Below are 22,183 nucleotides of genomic sequence, written 5' to 3'. Positions count from 1 at the left end.
AAAAGTTAACTTTGAACCCGAATTATGGTCTGTAATTAATAGATTTCTTTTAATTCAGGCAAGCGGTGATTTTTTTTTAATTTAAAAAAAATTATTTACAGGTCTCTTCTCGTTTGTAACGGTCTCTTTTCTCTATATTTAAATGTTTTGTATTTATATAAGTTGTATTTTATGAGTTGTATGTTGATTAGTATGTAAACATGTGAACGTGCCATTTCTGTTAAAAAATATATAAATAATTCTTCCATTGACGTAAAAGAAGCTCTTTTGCGAGGCTGGAGGAAATGATTGTACACATATTCAAAATAAGAGCTCTGCCATATGCGATGTGTACGTATCTCAATTCAATATATGTTGGTATGAACCTAATACAATATATAAATGAATTTAATTACTTTGTGTGCTTATTTAAATCCTAAAAGGACAACTTTATAAACATTTTGTGATTGTCGTGGTTTTGTTTTGAAATCTCTTTTTTGCCCGGAAACTATTGTTGTTTTTCCGTTGCTAAACTGAGCAAAAGGAGGAAGCTGGAGAGGTTTGACAGTTTGCTGCAAAGGTAAGACAATGTATGAATAATGTATGAATAATGCCATTTACATACAACTATTACCATCATAATTTAGCATTCATGGCTGTTTATGTTCCATTCATTCGGTGTTGTTACAGTGCGACTACCGTGTGTTTGGCTAGCTGGCTAAGCTACACGTAAAAGTGTCAGGTGACGTCAATTAATTCATTGTGTCTAAATACTTCTATTATACTTACTTATGTACAGTACTTAAACACACATACTTACTTACGTACAGTTAATACACTTAGTTACGTACAGCAAATGTTGTTTAACGCGTATGTGTCACTAATTAACATGTGACTATTTGCAGCTGAGATAGGCTCCAGCGACCCCAAAAGGGACAAGCGGTAGAAAAATGGATGGATGGATATTACATGTCAATATTTTACCAGATGTACAAATATATTTTCTTGTTGTGCTTCTCAACTTATTTCTTTAAAGTGGTACTTTGACAAGGGCTTTATTTATACTTCCTGTACCTTATTTAGTATGCAGGCTTGTCACGATGCTTATTTAATACTACGATACAAATACCATGTACTTTTATATTGACAACTTTATTGTTAACCGTTTGAAAGAGTCAAGTATTTAAGCTCCGTGTGTGACAACGTCATTTAAATAGCAGTATCAGCTGCCAAGAAATAGTGGAACTGTACATTGGCTCCAGTAGCGGCGTGGAGCCTTCAAATATAAGACAATATCGTTATTAATATTATTTCAATATGGTGGTGGTGTGCACAATTAATCAATATCAAGGTTTTAATTAGTGTGATAACGTAACCGCTAGAGCAGGCCTGGGCAAATGAAGGTCCGGGGGCCACATGCGGCCCGTTAAGCTTTTCAATCTGGCCCGCCGGACATTCTGAAATTATTTTTTTCAGATCTTTAAGATGTTAAGCATGGGTGTCAAACTCTGGCCCGCGGGCCAAATTTGGCTAATTGTCATACTTGCCAACCCTCCCGGGAGAGTCCCAGATTTCAGTGCCCTTCCCGAAAATCGTCACATCTGCTTTTCATCCAACGTGTGCTGGCCCAGTCACATAATATGTGCGGCTTCTGCATGCACACACAAGTGAATGCAAAGCATACTTGATCAACATCGATACAAGTTACACTGAGGGTGCCCGTATAAACAACTTTAATACATTTTGTTAGAAATACACGCCAAACAGGAATGACAAACACATTTCGGGAGAACATCCGCACCGTAACACAACAGAACAAATACCCAGAACCAAAATGTGTTTGTCATTGTTGTTTGGTGTGGATTCACAGTGTGGCGTATATTTCTAACAGTGTTAAAAGTTATTTATACGAGCATCCTCAGTGTAAACTGTATCGCTGTTGATCAAGTATGCGTTGCATTCCCGTGTGTGTTCATATAGAAGCCGCACATATCCTGTGACTGGGCCGGTACGTTGTTAGAATGGATGAAAAGCGAACGTGACGACAGCTCGTAGAGGACCTTAAATGTGCATTTAAGGCACGCCCCCAAGACTGTGGAATACGAGATATAATGACTGATGAACACCTTTGTGCGATAATGAAGGTTGCCTCAGCTCAAAGCCTGAGCCCCGACATTAATGAACTAGCATCCAAGAAAAGATGTCATGTCATGTGATGTTGGGCACATCAGATTAGATCAGTGTGTTGCAAACTGAGCAGTTTAAAGTCCTGAATGGTTGTTTTATTCATTGTGAAATTTATTAGCCTGTGGAAAAAGTTAATGTTGATATTTACCTCAGAAGGCTGCAAATAGAAAAGAGGCATTCAAATTGTATTTAAATTGTATTTGATATGCCATTGATATTTTTTTTATTATTATTTGAAACTGGATTTTGCATGTCACTATAAAGTTATATAAGCCTTGCTTGTTCAATATTCAATGCAAAACTTATTTGGGTCCCTATTAAAAGGTTAATTTGTTCAACCGTGGCCCGCGGCTTTGTTCAGTTTCAAATTTTGGCCCACTCTTTATTTGAGTTTGACACCCCTGATGGAAAGTGTAGCTGCCATTATGATGTGCAGTCATGTTTTCAAATGACCGTACGTCTTCAACTATACTACGTATTTCAATGGTTGGAATCTGCGCTTTGGCATGATGTACTAGTTACTATGGTTATCTAATTAGTTACTATGGTAATGTAATTAGTTACTATGGTCATCTAAGTCACAGCAGCTCAGACGAGGCACCAAGCAGTGTGGGTGGGGAGCGTTTCCACAGAGTGTCTCCAGAGCAGCCAGCCTGAAATGTGGGTGTCAGGGACGGCCGCGGAAGGAGATTTTTACAACTAAGTTCTAAAGCTTAGTAATATATCATATATATAAGATTATAGGTGAGTTTTTTGTTTCCTCTTTGCGTTCATATTTCGCTATTTGTTGCATTTTTGTTGCGTTTCGCTTGATTGTAAAATATGTAGATGGAGAGGGTGTGTGACGTTCATATGTTGTCAATATTCAGTGTTTTATCGGTCATAGTTAATATTGTAAATCCCACATTCTTTATTTTCATGTACATTCTGGGTGTCTCATTCAGTAGAAAAAATGTTTGATTACATTCCGTTTTTTAAGGTGTTCTGTCATAATGTTTTTAGCATTCAATCAGACATTTTTGTGAGGTTTTGTATTAGTGTTCCTAAACATACATATACCGGCCCCCAGACACATTTTTTTCTCTAAATTTGCCCCCCCCGAGTCAAAATACTTGCCCAGGCATGCGCTAGAGGCTGAGCTTTTTCTTTTTTCATTGTCACCGGCATTTGAGTGACAGGCCTGTTCACTAATCACAATTGTTGACCCTCGCCTTTATTCGTCTCTGGCTTCAAACAGGGTGAAAGAGGTCTCACTCTGTGCATCGTTCTCAGCACCCGAGCATCTTTATTTAACTGAAAAATTAACTGAACCCAGTGAGCCCTTTTCCCACTCATCCACAAGCGGAGAGGGCGGAGAGTAAGACCGCCAGCTAAAGAAGCACCGACAGAGAGCCTCGCGATTTGCCAGTGAAAAGTCCCGTAAAGTAATGAAAATTAGAAGAAGAAAATATCATTACCAAGTCAATTGTCCCGCTGTGGTAATATTTCAGCTTTAAATGGGATGGGCAATATGAGCCCATCAACACGGGCGAAGGAGCGAGAATGCGATGATCATGTGATGGCAATAAAAAGACAACCACACCTAGTTTTTTCAACTGGGTAAAAATGTACTTTTAAGATGTATGATATTTAAGTTACAGAAATTGTTACATTTTACAAGTTATTTACCTTCCATTACAGTACACTGGAAATCAATTTTACAATAATAAGAAATAAGTTTAAAAACTTGCGAATGGTTACTTGTATTATTTTGAATATATTATGATTACATTACATTATCAACACTGCATAGTTTTTATCGATTATGTCTTCCATTTTAAAGCATGATGTGGATCACATCATTTTATGTGGCCTGGAAATAATATGCGTCAATAAATCACTTCATCTTTCTTACTAAACATATTCCTTCTTTCATTTCTGACAGGAAAATGGCATGTTCTGTGTGCTATAAAGTATTATCTGGCCATGCAACAATCACTGTTAACACGGGTGTTCTGCAGCGTATTTGTCAATAAAAAAAACAATAGTACGAATGTAGAGCAAAAACTAGGGATGCAATGAGAAAAAGCTGATAATTTAATACTAATAACTAATCCAAACCTTTACGTGGGGGCCATTTTTAAATTGTTTAAAAAAATATAAAATAAAATTCTCCAAATTGTGCAGCCCCAGTATGGATGTATTTATTTGCTTGTCGATCTCGACTAGGGCTGCAGCTAACGATTATTTTTCTATCGATTAATCTATAGATTATTTTTTCGATTAATCGGTTAATCTATAGATTATTTTTTCGATTAATCTATAGATTATTTTTCCTTTTACCGATTATTTTTTTTATTTAAAATGAAGAGGAAAAAATAAATGTAGGACAGTTTTTTCAAAAGGCATAGCTTTTATTTACAAAAAAAAAAGTATGGCCACTCAGTCAACATTGACAACAACATGACAAAATATTCTGTAACAATGTAAACATTTAAAACTTTTAACATTTAACAAAATTAAAAGTAGCTTATTTGCTTTTTAATGTGCAAATATAAAAGTAAACATCCAGTGCAAATCTTAATATTCTGGAATAGTATAAGCATTTAAAAAGTAAAAGTATTGCTTATTTTGCTTTAAAATGTGCAAAAATAAAGATAAACATCCAATACAAAAAAGTGTACAGTGTAAACATTTCAACAAAAGTAAAAGTATTGCTTATTTTGCTTAATAACACAACAATGATAGTATGATTAAAGTGAAAGTTAATTGTTGGTTTGTACATAGTATATGTAACTGTTAATGTTGTAAAAGGTATTTGCACAACTAATTAACGTTAGCGTTTGTGACACGTCTTGTGCCGTGGGGTTCTTTCAGGACCGACAGACTGAACGCCAGACGGCTTTGCCAGGTTTACAATCTTTTAATTTTACACAAAGTCTTTTCTCTTCCAACTCTTTTCTCTTTCTTTCCTCGCTTTTCAGCTCCTCTTCCTCGCTCGCTCGTCGTCCCCTGTCTCTTGCGGCGTCGCTCCCGGCGCGCCCCGCCTCGCCGCTCGCTCGCCCCCGCCGCCTCTCCACAGCGTTAAAGAGGAGCGCGTCTTTGTAAACACTGAACAGGCACGCCAAACGCGCCTCTCAGAGCAAACGGTGCTTTAGTTTATGAATTTACAACGCAGATACAAATGACACATTCATGTTTTTGTGTAATAATGACAACGTATACGCACGCGGACGAATGACTTGTTGATGGTGATGGCAAGAACGCTGTTGGGGGTTTTCTTTTCAAATGTTCGTTCATAGCCGTTGTGCTGCTATGATAGGCCATTTCCGCTCGACACAGTGTGCATACAACGACATTATTAGGCCGTTTGGTGAAATACTCCCACACTTTTGACGACTTTTGGCGTGCTTTTTTCCCCTCGCTCGCATCGTCTGCTTTATGCTCCGCCATGACAGTAGTGTGACGTAAATATGCGACGCGCCGACGCACAAAAACGGCGTCGACGTATTTACGTAACCGATGACGTCGACGCGTCGTTTCAGCCTTAATCTCGACTTCGCATCGACACTTTTGACAACACTACTCCAATGTAGCTGGAAGGATTGAAGAAAGGTTACTTTGTTGCATGTGGAGTTTTTGCCAACTGAATAGATTTGGTCTTTACCAGGAAAGCACATGGGAAGATGAGCGTCCCGGACTACATGCAGTGTGCAGAGGACCACCAGTCAGTGCTGGTGGTGGTCCAGCCAGTGGGCACGGTCCCCGAGGACCAGTTCTTCAGGATCTACCAGCGCATCGCCAGCGTGAGCCAAGTGAGCATCAGGGACTCTCAGCGCCTCCTCTACATCCGCTACCGCCACCACTACCTGCCCGAAAACAACGAGTGGGGCGACTTCCAGACGCACCGCAAGGTGGTGGGCCTGGTGGCCGTCACCACCTGTGCCTCGGCCAAGGACTGGCCCCTGACGTCGGAGCACTTCCACGGCCAGAAGGAGATCTACGGCTCCACTCTGTACGACTCCAGGCTGCTGGTGTTCGGGCTGCAGGGGGAGATTGCGGAGCAGCAGAGGACGGACGTGGCCTTCTACCCCGGCTTTGAAGACTGCTCCGACGTGGAGAAGAGAGTGGAGGACTTTGTGCAGTCCATATTTATCGTGCTGGAGTCCAAGCGGCTTGACCGAGCCACAGACAAGTCCGGTGACAAGATCCCTCTGCTTTGTGTGCCCTTCGAGAAGAAGGACTTTGTAGGTTTGGACACTGACAGCAGGTGAGGACACTTTGTTGTCTCATGTCACTTTGCTTTCTTCTCCTGCCTTTATCCATGTCTTCTTTTCTTCCATACTGTCCTGTGAGTTTATTGTTGGGTGCAAAAAGGTGAGAACTTAGATGTTCCTCAGTGTTTGGATCCCAACCAAGCCTTTCCTCCTCCCTCAGTCTTAGGACGACAACATGTTCATTAGTCCAAAAACCCTTTCTATTTACTACTAGTGACATGGAAGAAATCATCATCTATATTGATTTTCTGATCAGAAGATAATGGACTGATCTTAGGGCTGGGTCATGTGGCTGAAAACTCAGAATCAGAAATACTTGAATCATCCCCGAGAGGAAATTAACATTTTCAGCACAATCCCATTCAAAAGCGGACAAACATTACAGGGAGACAGAACAGGATCAAACATTACAGGGAGATAGAACTGGATCATACATTACAGGGAGACAGAACTGGATCATACATTACAGGGAGACAGAACAGGATCGCTGACGGGTCTGCCAACTTCTGGCGCCCCTTACAAAAATGGTGAGAAACGGAGGAAAGGGGGGTTGGTTGAGAAAAAAAAAAAATCAGTCTATGCCTGGGCCCCTGGAGCGGGGGTCCAGACTGAGGCCAAGGAAGAAAAAAAAGCCTCTTAGCCATAGCACACATAAACATGTGTGTAAGAGGGAAACCTCAAAGAACACAAAAGATATTAAAGACATTAAAAGATCAGAGCTGATGCAACCGACCATTTCTGCATACAGCCACAAAAGTAAAACATCCATCCATCCATTTTCTACCGCTTGTACCTTTTGGGGTGGCGGGGGGTGCTGGAGCCTATCTCGGCTGCATTCGGGCGGAAGGCAGAGTACACCCTGGACAAGTCGCCACCTCATCACAGGGCCAACACATATAGACAGACAACATTCAACAACAACATATACACTGTGGTGGCCTCTGCGGTGTTCCACGCCATCGTCTGCTGGGGTGGGGGGAGCATGGCCAGAGACAGGAGCAGACCCAACAAAGCAACCAAGAGAGCCGACTCCACCCTCGGCTATATTGGTCAGTATCGATAATTGTTTTTTTTTTGTTTTTTTTTTACAAAAATAAGGCACAGAACAACAATATGTGAAATGTAAACATTTTTATATCAAATGTAACCTTCCTCTAATTGTTAATTTCCCCTCGGGGATTATTCAAGTATTTCTGATTCTGATTCTGATTCTAATCCTCTCAGCCATCAAGGCTGAAAAGAAAGGACATGTCAACACAAGCATTGAAAACACTTCAACAAAATAGTAAAATCACATTTCAACACTTAATACTTAACAATAACCTCCTGTTTATTTCAATTGTTAGTTTTTTTCTTTATTGCTTGTTGTGTAGTTTAGTTTATTTGATTTATTTATTTTTACCCCATGTTTGTTCCCACTACCGCACCTTAAATTGGAGTCCTTAATCTCATTATATGCAAATATAATGACAATAAAGTCCATTCTATTCTATTCTATTCTAAAATGGAGGCGCAACATAAGGACCATGTAAGAAATGTTTGATAAAATGTAAGAAAATAGTGCAAAGTGTGAAAAGAGCTCATTTCTGCAGGTGTAGTGCCACAAAGTTGCAGCTGTGCTCTAAAGGGTGAGCGCGGCTAAGGTGGTGTGGTATTACCGAGCGCCTTGCATCATTTACAGACCACATTGGTCTGACTACGGTCCCTTTGAACGACAAGGTGACTCTTCCTGTTTTATCCACAATTTATTTGGTTTTACTTTCTCTTCTCACGCCATGCAAAGAATCAACCGTCAGACAACAAGTTAATACTGTCACCTGATTGGCTGTTAGCTGTTAGCGTGTCACTCCCACTGACCAGTCATCACTTCATGCATTTCTTGGTTACCAGAGAGCGAGTGCCTTTGTCCATGCAACCAACCTCGCTTCGCAACTTACGCTTTCTTACAACAAAGAAAGAAAAAAATAAGATCAAATTATCAAACACATTTTTTATTGATATCAATTGTCGATCGCAATATTTATTGTTATGGTTTTCATCACTCAGCCCTAACTGATCCTGTAAAAACCTTTAAGTGCTCCCTTACTTTGTGTCCCCTTCCTGCTACCCTACCCACATAGTGACCCCTTTCACACAGAGAAATTGCCGTATAAAAAACATTCATCCGCCTGCGCCTTTTATACAGTGAAGTGGGATATTACCTCAACTGATGTCTTTTGCAGAGAAAGAGGCGGTGGTCCACCTCTGTTCCAGCTCTGATAGTACCGCCAAAGTGGAAACATTGTCAACAAACACAACAGGGCAACGGAAGCAAGTGTCAGTCAACTCCCTTCAAAGGCCTGAAATTGTTCTGTCCACTTAGTGTCGGTGCCTTTTATACAAGACAACAATGCAGGGAATAATGCAGTATTTGACAGGAATACGACACTTGCTAGTGCCAATACACCCTGAAAAGTTCTGGTCAACTTCATCCTTCCCAATCCTTGTGTGTGCTTTTTATACAAAACAACGATGCTGGTTCCCGCATTCAAAGGGTTTATGGTTGCAAAGGCAACACAAAAATGAAGCTATTGCCAAGCTCTAACCCTCTGGATATTACCTGCTCAACTTTGTCTTCCTCGCTCTGTGTTGTGTGCCTTTTATACAGAACATTATTGCAGGAAAAATGGCAGCCTTCACAGTGTAAAAGAAGCACCAACCTTTATATTGCCAAACTAGCCCCTACAATGTCTGATCAACTTTATCCTTCTCATTCCTTGTCTGTGCCTTGTATACAGCATAGCAATGCAGACAAAAAGCCGGTTTACACAGACTTTGTAAAAGTGGCTTTTGGCTCTGAAGGTAACACACAAATTCATCGATTGCCAATCTCAAATCCCTGGAAAATAATTGGGATCCACTTTATCTCCCTCATTCTGTGTGTGTGTCTTTTTATACAAAACAACAATGCAGGAAAAATGACTGTTTACAAAGCTATTGTAAAAGTGTCTTACAGTTTTGAAGGCGACACAAGTATTAAGATATTGCCAAGTTCTAACCTCTAGAAAATAACTGTGTCCCTTGTTTTATGTTGGTCCCTTTTATACAGAACAGAAATGCAGAAACAATGGTGGCTTTAACATTGTGAAAAAGGAGATGGTTATTTTTAGTAATGCCAAGTCTAGCCTCCTGAAAGCTTGTGATCAACTTCATCCTTCCCAATTGGTGTCTATACCTTTTATACAGAACAGCAATGCAGGAAACATGCCGGTTTACCCAGACTTTGCAAAAGCAGCTTATGGTTCTGTAGGCAACACCAATATTTTTCTATTAGCAAGTTGTAACTTTTGGGAGATAGCTAGGATCAATTGTGTGTTGGTGCCTTTTATACAGAGCAGTAATGCAGGGAAAATGGCGGCAGTGTAAAAAGGATGGCCTTACTCTTAAATGATTTACTCCTTTTAGACTGATTGGACATTGTCCTCAGGTTTTTATGTATGAAAGGCACCGACTGAGAAGTGGACCCAGCAGTTTTCCAAACACGTGCTTCTTCCGCCCTGTTGTGTTGACAGCAGTTGTGAGGAGTATTTACACGTCACACCAGACGCCGGTCATGTGCCTGCGGGGTGTGGTTCTGTGCAACATGCACAGGTGGATAAGTAGCGTCTGTGTGTCTTCAGGCACTACAAGAAGCGCTGCCAGGGCCGCACCAGGAAGCACGTGGGCGACTTGTGTCTGCAAGCGGGCATGTTGCAGGACGCCCTGGTCCACTACCACATGGCGGTGGAGCTGCTGCGGGCCGTCAACGACTTCCTGTGGCTGGGCGGTGAGTTTCTTCTCCTCTTTCTACTTTCTTCTTCTTGACACGCTCTTGTTGTTGTGCAGCCGCCCTGGAGGGTCTGTGCTCCGCCTCCGTCATCTTCCACTACCCCGGAGGCACGGCGGGCAAGACCGTCTTGCTGGCGCACAAGACCAGTGTCTCCCAGGCGGCAGATGCCGGGAAGCGCCACAGACCAGGTAAGTATGGCCATAGATTGCCATACGGATATCTCTCCCAGATCAAGCAACTCAACTGCAGAGAGCATCAGGCTGATTTTCTCAGCAAAGCCACTATTTGAGGAGATCACACCTCCATTTCCTCCTATTGGTGTAAAAGCACTTCAAGCTCCCTCTTTACGCAGCCTGTTGTTTATTAACGTCCACTCAACATGCTCGTCTTAATAATTAACCACACCCCCAATCACTCATAATTACAAAGTTCATGGTTTCCCTCCTTTCTTTTTGAGTGTTATTTGCTCCACCGTGTCCATCTAAGGTCCTCATTCACTTGTATTAATTAGGACTCATTCAGAGGTGGATTCCAATCACTTCAATGCTCTTTCTATGACCTCTGCATGTGTGTTTGTAGTACGGCCTTTCTCTCTCATCTACTTTTGTCATCTTAAAGGAAAACTGCACTTTTTTTTGGAGTTTTGTATTAATCCTTATTTACATTTATTTTTTATTTTTTGCATCTTAAATTGTAACAATCTGCTCGTTCTAGATGGCTAAACAATGCAGATAGAATAGAATAGAAAGTACTTTATTGATCCCTGGGGGAAATTCAGCACCACAGTTAACTCACAATAGACAATAATAGAAAATAATATATTATATATATATAATATATGAATAATATACTGTAAATAAACTCTACATTTAAGTGCAGTCAAGGAACATATGCATTATACAGTCTGATAATGGGAGTAATCCATTCTGCCTCTGAATCACTCTAAAAAATACCTCATTTTAATGTCTTGACCTGAATATTCACCTGACGTCACGTCCGTGCTGCAAGTAGCCTTTCTCCAAGATAAATGTATGGCGTCACATTAGTGCCAAAAATCAGAGCGCATAAAAACTGTTATCGCGCGCTGATTCTCCACTTCGTGCGCGCGCGCGACACCCTTTTGCGCGCGCATGGTGCCTTTCTGTGCGCGCGTGACACCTTTCTGCGCGCTCTCTGTACTCCTGGCATCTCTCCTCGCGCTGTCATGTTTCTTTTTGGCACTTTGTACTATGTACATCATTTATCCATTTTTTAACGTAATTTTTATATACATGTTACAGGTTATATATCTTTTGTTATTGAATGTATGAAATGTCTAAAAAAAAGTCTAAAACATTTAAGTTGTGATGCGCCTGTGTAGTCTTAAAATGAGCAAAATACGTAAACATTGCCTTTTACTACATGACACATACAGCGTGTGTATAAAACGATGATGGAGGTGTTTGGATGTTTTTAAGAGCGTCTTATAGGCCGAATAGAGGGACACTAATTGGCTCCATTGTTAGCTGACTTTTGCTAATGTTTATTTACAAATTAAAAAATAAAACATGTGTTCTTGTCTTACATAAGGCTTGTGAATGATAGACAAAATTCCCCCCAAAAGTGCAGTTCCCCTTTAAACACTAACATTAAAGCAACATAATATTTTAATTAGGCTAATCTTTGGTGAATAATTATGAATGTGTATATTTATTTCATTAACTGGTCGATGTATATTTGGGGTGTCTGAAGACGTGACAATATTTCCTGTGGAGAGAAAAACTGTCACAAGCAGTCAGAAGTTTTTATTTTATTTCATTGTTTTTAATAACCAGATGGATATTCCTTTGACCTTGAGCGGGAGATTGAAGCCGTCCATTAAGGGTCTTATATACCACCCAGACTTGAAGGATGTTCATTTTGTAGAAAAAAAGCAGATAACAGACATGACACAAAACTGTAGTCATTTCAAATGGCAACTTTTTGGCTTTTAGAAACACAAATAAATCAAGTATATAAATTGTGGTAGGAACAGTTTTATTTCTAGATCAAGCAGAGTGAAAGTGATGGAATCGTTCTAATGAAATGATTATGGAATCACCCTGTAAATGTTCATTTCCAAAGCTAACACCTGCATCAGATTAAATCTGTTAATAAGTCCGCAGTTAGTGTTCACACCATGGAGAGCTGTTGCAGCATGTGAATGGACATAAATCATGGCTTCAACACGAGAGAGATGGATTGAAACTTTGGAGAAGATTATCAAAGTTGTTCAAGAAGGTGGATGTTGTGTTCACAGTCAGCTGTATGTAAAATGTGGAGCAAGGGATGGGTGTAAAAGCAACATACTGGTAGAACAAGGAACAAATCAAGCAATATGTTTTGAAAAGAGAAAATGCACAACAAAACAAATGAAGAACAAATAGGCGGAAGCTGTCGTCAACCAACCGTAGGAAAGCGAAACGCCCAAAGGAAATGGGATTTAAATACAGAAAAGCGAAAGGAAAGCCGTCATTAACAGCATTTCCATAAAAAACAAGGTCCCAATGAGCTCAGGAAAAGCAATGGTGGATGACTGAATGAAAGTCCTATTCAGTGATGAATGCTGAATTTACATTGGGCAAGAATGAGATTTTTGAAGACAACTGCCTGAAGAAAACAACAGTCATTGATGACATGGGCCTGCATTACATCTTCAACAAATGCACACATTTACATTGTGTCTCTTATTCCATCAAGGACATCATTTTTCTACATGAAAATGCATCTTTCCATCGAGCAAAAATGATGAAAATGTTCCTTAAAGAAAGATACTTAAGAATAATGTCATGGCCAATGTAAAACGTGTGGTGGAAATAGAAGAACATGGTGGATGCCAAGACTCCAACATGCAAAGCTGATCCCAGAAAGTTGGAGGAAGAGTTGTTTTCTCACTCCTTAAATCCTTGCCTCACACACCGCAAGCGCTTATCAAAGCCAGAGGTGGTGCAGCCAAGTTGAAGTTTTCACTCTACAAATGAAACTGTTAGCACCACCATTTATATTCTTGATTTATTTGAGTGTTTCTAAAAGCCAGGGATTGGATTAAAACATGGCAATATGTGACATGCACTCAAGTAAAACATTATACAAAATGTTCCTGCATGACATTTGTAAAATAAGATTGCATTGTGTCAAAAGAAGGAATTTAAAGTACTCAAGTGTTTTACAAATGTGCTAATATATTATAATACTAATATATAGACCAGAACTCTTCCATGGCATTCATTTTCATTTGATCTTGGCTCTTTGAAACCCAGTGAGTATAAAAACAAAAAGTGGCCATTTGGACTTTGGATGTGTTTTCAGCCATTTTGAATCCAACATTTGATGAGGTCAGTACAATGTAGGTAGAAACCAGGGTCTTGTAGATACAAGTGACGTACCACTAGACTGAGTGGAAACTAACACCGTCAATATCGTAAAGTGGATTAAAAGGAGTCCGTACTTCTCCCTGCACAAGAGCTCAAAACTTGTTAGTGTTTTACATGCTTTGAAAAGTTTCAGGGAGTGCAAATAAAGAAAACAACCTTAAGTGAACTTAGCGGGTTAAAAAGAGCTGCCGTGCACCTCCCTTTATCACAATGGCATTCTGTGATGGTGTATAATAGATAAGAGGAGGGGGTGTTGTGACTAACACTGCTAACATTGTGTGATGGACTACCTTCTTTGTGTGTCTGTAGGGGCTCAGGAGGTTCTCATTGACCCAGGTATGACCTCTCTAACCCTAACTTGTAGTCTTCACCCGCTGCTTGTTTTAGAGTCTCCAGCAGGGGGCAGCACAGCACCACTTGTGCTTGATGCCACTTGTTGGAGGGTCACATCCTAATGCTGTGTGTTAAACATCAACCCTTCCGCTAGCTTCCTTTGTTCATTCCAGCGCTCGTGCCGCATTCCCTCCCAGACTAATTACTTCTCATGTTTTTGTGAGCGTAGGCGCCCTCACGGCCAACGGCATCAGCGCCGACACCAGCGCCGAGATTGGACGAGCGAAGAACTGCCTGAGCCCCGAGGATATCATCGAGAAATACAAAGAGGCCATCTCATATTACGGAAAGGTATTGGAAGATGGAAGGAGTTTTGAGGGCATAGAACATGTTTGCAGCCCTGAATTAAAATAGTCTTTTTTTATTTCAAGTACTCAGAGCTTTTTTTTTGCTTGATGGTAACACTTTTCTGAGCGGGATACGTTTAAAGCAGGGGTGTCAAACATCGCAGTTACGGTTGCCCTCAGAGGGCCGATTTTAACAATGAGTAATATATGATGATACATGTATGTATATAATACATTAACAATATATTGTTAATGCTGCAAAACAAATATACAATTTTACTTTAAAAACTGGCAGCTCAGTCACCAGAATTGTACAGTAAAAGCATCCATCCATCCATCCATCCATCTTCTTCCGCTTATCCGAGGTCGGGTCGCGGGGGCAGCAGCCTAAGCAGGGAAGCCCAGACTTCCCTCTCCCCAGCCACTTCGTCCAGCTCTTCCCGTGGGACCCCGAGGCGTTCCCAGGCCAGCCGGGAGACATAGTCTTCCCAACGTGTCCTGGGTCTTCCCCGCGGCCTCCTACCGGTCGGACGTGCCCTAAACACCTCTCTAGGGAGGCGTTCGGGTGGCATCCTGACCAGATGCCCGAACCACCTCATCTGGCTCCTCTCCATGTGGAGGAGCAGCGGCTTTACTTTGAGCTCCCCCCGGATGGCAGAGCTTCTCACCCTATCTCTAAGGGAGAGACCCACCACCCGGCGGAGGAAACTCATTTGGGCCGCTTGTACCCGTGATCTTGTCCTTTCGGTCATAACCCAAAGCTCATGACCATAGGTGAGGATGGGAACATAGATCGACCGGTAAATTGAGAGCTTTGCCTTCCGGCTCAGCTCCTTCTTCACCACAACGGATCGATACAGCGTCCGCATTACTGAAGACGCCGCACCGATCCGCCTGTCGATCTCACCATCCACTCTTCCCTCACTCGTGAACAAGACTCCGAGGTACTTGAACTCCTCCACTTGGGGCAAGATCTCCTCCCCAACCCGGAGATGGCACTCCACCCTTTTCCGGGCGAGAACCATGGACTCGGACTTGGAGGTGCTGATTCTCATCTCAGTCGCTTCACACTCAGCTGCGAACTGATCCAGTGAGAGCTGAAGATCCTGGCCAGATGAAGCCATCAGGACCACATCATGTTTAAAAAGCAGAGACCTAATCCTGCAGCCACCAAACCAGATCCCCTCAACGCCTTGACTGCGCCTAGAAATTCTGTCCATAAAAGTTCAGAACAGAATGGGTGACAAAGGGCAGCCTTGGCGGAGTCCAACCCTCACTGGAAACGTGTCCGACTTACTACCGGCCATGCGGACCAAACTCTGGCACTGATCATACAGGGAGCGGACTGCCACAATCAGACAGTCCGATACCCCATACTCTCTGAGCACTCCCCACAGGACTTCCCGAGGGACACGGTCGAATGCCTTCTCCAAGTCTACAAAACACATGTAGACTGGTTGGGCAAACTCCCATGCACCCTCAAGGACCCTGCCGAAAGTATAGAGCTGGTCCACAGTTCCACGACCAGGACGAAAACCACGCAGAGGCAAAAACTCGGACAGTAAAAGCAGTGTTTTTTTGTTTTTTTTACAGCATATCAAAAAATGGAACGAATGGAATAGAAAAACAATACCACTGTTTTTACTGGTGAAATTCAAGCAACAGAGCTGCCAGTTTGTTTGTTTTTTTACCGCAAAATCTTGTTGTTTTATTGTTTTTTTGGTCTATTTTTTAATGTTTTAGTGTGTTACTGTATATGGAAAAAAAACAGTACCAAAGTTGATTTTACGGCAAAAAACTCGGCGGAATTTAACTGTAAAATCTATTGTCAATTTTACAGTCTACAATTTGATTGATAATTTGTTTTGGAATCATAAGTCAGGCAGATATTTAAGTACAGTATTTATCTTTATTTTAATAAAAAATATTTCTGGAATACATGATAATATAGTACTTTGATTTTGATAGTGTCCGCCCTGAGATTGGTAGGTTGTGAGTCATACCAAAGACTATAAAAATGGGAGCCATTACCTCCCTGCTTGGCACTCAGCATCAAGGGTTAAAATTGGGGGTTAAATCAAAATGATTCCCGGGCACTGCTCCCCTCACCTCCCAAGGGGTGAACAAGGGTGATGGGTCAAATGCAGAGAATAATTTCGCCACACCTGGTGTGTGTGTGACAATCATTGGTACTTTAACTTTTTAACTTTAAATAATATTTCATTTTAAAAGCTATGCAATTGCATGCAGTACATGATTTTTAATGTCAAAAAGGAAAGAACAAATATATTTAGTAAGAAAAGATTCAGCATTTTATTAACGCATATTATTCCCAGGCTTTCGCGGGCCACATAAAATAATGTGGCGGGCCAAATTTGGCCCCCGGGCCTTGAGTTTGACACCTGTGGTTTAAAGTGACCAATCAGAAAGGATGGGGCCGTGTATTTAATGACGGCCCCTAAGTGCCACAAGGGAGTGTAGAGAAACAGCACAAGCACAAACGGAGCTCTAGAATTTTGATGGGTAAAACTGAGCTTTTTGGTTAGTTTTCTAAAAAAAATGGTGACATGATCATGTTTTTAAACCTTATTTAACAAAAAAAACAAGGTTTGTTTCTTTTCAAGCAGCGGTAGACTTCAAAGATTCTCTATAGAACATGGCAAGGCAACTTTATTTATCCAGCACGTTTACAACCATTTTTAAATTGGACCAAAGTGCCTTTCAGGTTAAAAAGCATAGAGCAAAAAAACAAAGAACAAAAGCAATGCATAAGCTAAACAAGATGGTGCAAAAGCAATACGGTGAAAGGGTTGGAATAAAAAGTAAAATTGCAAGATAAAAATAATGAAATAATAAAAGTGCGACAAACTGAAAGAAAAAAAAACTAAAGCGAGAGGGGGGGGACTGAGCTCAGGTTGAAGGCCAGCGAGAAGAGCTAGGTCTTAAGAAGGGTTTTCAATGTCAAGGTGATGCAGGATATTTGCTGGGCTCCATGCAAGTGTGTGCTGGTGGTGAAGATAATTATAATAAAGGTCTATATTAATGAACACATGCGTTATAATGCCTGAGTTTGCCATCTACTGGTGGAAAGAAGCAACATAGACCCTTCATTGTAATGTGTTTGTGAGCAAGGGCAAATACGCAACATGTAAAAAAGAAAAACGAACTCCAAAACTTTCTGTGGTGGTCCAAATTTGTTTTAATTCTGGCGGGCCTCCACAATTATTTGAATGTACAGGAAACACTGCTACTGTACCGCTGCACACAAAAGGAGAAAGTTGTCAAAAGATGCATCCCTACTCGGGGATTCCCACGTATTGCCAATGTACTTGTGGCGGTGTGGGCGTGGCCGGGTCGGGCTTATTAATCTGACGCCATCTTATAATTTTCACAATCGTTAATGATGCGGTGTGGCGGCTTGTTATTGTTCCGTGGCCGCAATGACATGTAAGGGAAACCCTGGAGTTGGAAAGACAAGCCACGCAGACAGTCCCATTATAATGTGTTTTTTTGAGCAAGGGCGAACACGGAAAATCTAAAAAAAATAAAAAATTGGAAAAACGAAGCGAAAATAAATCTGTGGCGCTCCACATTTAATTGTTACGTTTGGGAAACACCACTACTAACCAAGCGCTGCACACAAAAGGCTGTAAAAACATGCAAAATACACCAAAGTTTGATCTCATAAGCACAGCGCTCACACACACACACACACACACACACCTTCATTGGACTGACAAGCACGTGTGTGTACAACATTGGGAAAACATGGCCGCATTGTCTTCCTCCTTTGCTAGCAAGTCTTTGTCTTCACAAACCACTTCCAGTCGGGCCTGTAATTTGCCTCCAAAGCACTAGGGGGCACCACTGTGCATGGACTTGAAGTTGTTGCTGCTGTTTATTACTCAGACACATTAGTTACTCAAACAGGTTTTAGTTACTTTTATGAGTAAGTGATTACTATATAGCCAAGATACTCATCCTTAATAATACTAGTTGATACTCATCCTTAATAATACTAGTTGATACATATCCTTAATAATACTAGTTGATACATATCCTTAATAATACTAGTTGATACATATCATTAATAATACTAGTTGATACATATCATTAATAATACTAGTTGATACATATCCCTAATAATACTAGTTGATACATATCCTTAATAATACTAGTTGATACATATCATTAATAATACTAGTTGATACATATCCCTAATAATACTAGTTGATACATATCCTTAATAATACTAGTTGATACATATCCTTAATAATACTAGTTGATACATATCATTAATAATACTAGTTGATACATATCCCTAATAATACTAGTTGATACATATCCTTAATAATACTAGTTGATACATATCCCTAATAATACTAGTTGATACATATCCCTAATGATAGTAGTTGATACTCATCCTTAACAATACTAGTTGATACATATCCTTAATAATACTAGTTGATACATATCATTAATAATACTAGTTGATACATATCCCTAATAATACTAGTTGATACATATCCCTAATGATACTAGTTGATACTCATCCTTAATAATACTAGTTGATACTCATCCTTAATAATACTAGTTGATACATATCCTTAATAATACCAGTTGATACATATCCTGAATAATACCAGTTAATACATATCGTTAATAATACCAGTTGATACATATCCTTAATAATACTAGTTGATACATATCCTTAATAATACCAGTTAATACATATCCTTAATAATACCAGTTAATACATATCCTTAATAATACTAGTTGATACATATCCCTAATGATACTAGTGATACATATCCTTAATAATACCAGTTGATACATATTTTTAATAATACTAGTTGATACATATCCTTAATAATACTAGTTGATACATATCCTTAATAATACTAGTTGATACATATCCCCAATGATACTAGTTAATACATATCCTTAATAATACTAGTTGATACATATCCTTAATAATACTAGTTGATACATATCCTTAATAATACCAGTTAATACATATCGTTAATAATACTAGTTGATACATATCCTTAATAATACCAGTTAATACATATCCTTAATAATACCAGTTAATACATATCCTTAATAATACTAGTTGATACATATCCCTAATGATACTAGTAATACATATCCTTAATAATACCAGTTGATACATATTTTTAATAATACTAGTTGATACATATCCTTAATAATACTAGTTAATACATATCCTTAATAATACTAGTTGATACATATTTTTAATAATACTAGTTGATACATATCCTTAATAATACTAGTTGATACATATCCTTAATAATACTGGTTGATACATATCCCCAATGATACTAGTTGATACATATCCTTAATAATACTAGTTGATACATATCCTTAATAATACTAGTTGATACATATCCCCAATGATACTAGTTGATACATATCCTTAATGATACTAGTTGATACATATCCCTAATAATACCAGTTGATACATATCCTTAATAATACTGGTTGATACATATCCCCAATGATACTAGTTGATACATATCCTTAATGATACTAGTTGATACATATCCCTAATAATACTAGTTGATACATATCCTTAATAATACTAGTTGATACATATCCTTAATAATACTAGTTGATACATATCCTAAATAATACTAGTTGATACATATCCTTAATACTACTAGTTGATACATAGCTCTAATAATACTAGTTGATACATATCCCTAATAATACTAGTTGATACATATCCCTAATAATACCAGTATACCCGTATAACCCCAGTGCTTAGCAAACGCTGAATACTCTCATTACCTGTTGAGGACCCTGTGCTTTATCTTCATTATTATAATTGCCTTCCCTCAGCCCCCTTACCTGTAGCTACTTCATTCACAATGAAATTACACACACATTCACTTATTAATTGAATTTTAATAAGCAGACAATGAGTGTGGAAATGAATGGATGGCAAGATAAAAAGTATTAAATGAAAGTAGTGGTAGTAGAGAGCCAGCATAATGTGGTCTTACTGCAAAGCACACACTTCTTGACTTCTCCTTCATCTCCCACCAGTACAAGAACGCAGGCGTCATCGAGCTGGAGGCCTGCGTGAAGGCCGTGCGGGTGCTGGCCATTCAGAAGAGGGCCAGAGAAGCCTCGGAGTTCCTGCAGAATGCTGTTTACATCAACCTGGGACAGGTACAACTCTCTGCTTGGGAATCACCTGTGCCCTGAAACCAAAGCAGTTATTTCATGTCCACGCCTGAGCTTACACATCACTTGACATACCCTGGGAGAATATGAATGACAACTCATGGTTAATTGTTGGGTGACGCTATTGATTGGCAAACCACTGTTTACTCTTCTTCAATCTAAATGCGGAAGAAAGTATCCAACTGACCCTGATCAAAAGTTGATATACCCCAAGTGACTTTGACCTGATAAACTGGTTTGAATCCAGGTTCCCATCCTCACCTGCGACCTGTTTGTTTGTAATTAAAGGTCAGTGAGTTTCTGGGCATCTTACATCCAGTGCTGCACAGACGTTTTGGCAACATAGTTGTCAAAGGAAAAGGTCATTGAAGTGCATAAAAGAGGAAAGGGGTACAAAAAGGAATGCCAATCAGCAGTGTTCAAATGCTGATTAAGAAGTGGAAAATGAGGGATTCTGTTGAAACCAAACTACAGTCAGGGAGACCAGAAAAGAGTTGAGCAACAACTGCCAAGAAAATTGTTCCACAAATAATTTTAGCTGGAATACAGGACTCTCTAAGAAAAAAAAAAAAAAAGTGGTGTGGCTATTTCAAGATGCACAATAAGGAGGCACTTGAAGAACAATGGGCTGCCAGTAGAAAGGCATTTCTGCACAAATGTCACAAAGTATCCCGCTTACATTTAGGCCAAACAGCACAGAGACCAGCCTCAAAACTTCTGGAACAAAGTCCTTTTGGAGTGATGAGACCAACATTGAACTTTAAACTATGAAAGCTACTTTTGGAGAGGAGTGGACAAGGCCTATGAGGAAAGGAAGACGGAGGGCAAGTGCGAGCTACAGCCACAGGAACCTTGGCCACACACAGATGAATGCAGCATGTTATCAGGAAATACTGGAGGAACATTTGCACTGAAGCTTTTACACATTCTACCATGACAGTGATCCAAAACACAAGGCCAAGTCCACCTGTCGTTGGCGACAGCAGAACCAAGTAAAGGTTCTCAATCTTCTGACCTCAATATCAATGAGCCCCTTTGAGGAAATCTCAAACGTGCAGTTCATGAGCCCAAGAACTTACTTTTTTTCCAGGAAGAATGTGCAGCATCTGAGAAAATAAAGAACCTACCACAAAAGACTTCAAGCGTCATTGATGCTAGAGGGGCCATAACATCTGTCCACTTTTGCTGCTTTCTTGTGTCATTTACATTTGAAAAGAGGAAACACAGTCAATCAATAGCTTCATCCAACAATGAACCATGAGTGCTTAGCATTCATGTTCTGTGAAGAAACTTATGAGCACAAGTCTATGTGAGCCTGGGCACTGGTCACATTTCATGCAAGGACTTATTGTTTTCATATGCTACTTGCATTGCCCATGAAGTGTTCTGAACTCCTGTTTCTAAGCAGTGTTGTATTGAGCAGGAACTTACACAGCGCAGGTGACTGCAAACAATGAATGCTAGGCTGCTAGCATGGCATGTGACTCAGGTATCAACAATGTTTTAAACAAGTAGTCAGTACAGTTTTTAAAGTAGTCATGGCTAGGGATGTCCCGATCCGATATTTGGATCGGATCGGCCGCCGATATTTGCAAAAAAATGCGTATCGGCAAGGCATGGGAAAATGCCGATCCAGATCCAGTTTTAATAAAAACTCTGCTCCGTGTTTTC

The 22,183-nt window shown here is 40.0% G+C and overlaps 1 protein-coding gene across 3 annotated transcripts in view; it reads left to right on the top strand.

The window, feature by feature from the left end:
• Positions 1-354: 354 nt before the first annotated feature.
• trappc9 (trafficking protein particle complex subunit 9) overlaps positions 355-22,183 on the top strand; it is a 241,169-nt gene continuing 219,340 nt past the window's right edge. For 2 of the 3 annotated variants that reach the window (XR_012051061.1, XM_072915617.1), the window contains exons 1-7: positions 356-559; positions 5,816-6,415; positions 10,082-10,227; positions 10,287-10,418; positions 13,932-13,958; positions 14,185-14,306; positions 20,372-20,497. Coding sequence is in view for 2 of the 3 variants with exons in the window: in XM_072915617.1 (XP_072771718.1) it covers positions 5,832-6,415; positions 10,082-10,227; positions 10,287-10,418; positions 13,932-13,958; positions 14,185-14,306; positions 20,372-20,497 (1,137 nt within the window). In the remaining variant the exon portion in view is untranslated. Of the gene's footprint in view, positions 560-5,815; positions 6,416-10,081; positions 10,228-10,286; positions 10,419-13,931; positions 13,959-14,184; positions 14,307-20,371; positions 20,498-22,183 lie in introns of all 3 variants that reach the window. The other variant, XM_072915618.1, reaches the window with a different exon arrangement.

Source organism: Nerophis lumbriciformis, linkage group LG21 (genome assembly GCF_033978685.3).
Source record: "Nerophis lumbriciformis linkage group LG21, RoL_Nlum_v2.1, whole genome shotgun sequence".
In the NCBI taxonomy this organism is placed as follows: Eukaryota; Metazoa; Chordata; class Actinopteri; order Syngnathiformes; family Syngnathidae; genus Nerophis; species Nerophis lumbriciformis.
This window is presented reverse-complemented; position numbering and strand designations above follow the sequence as displayed.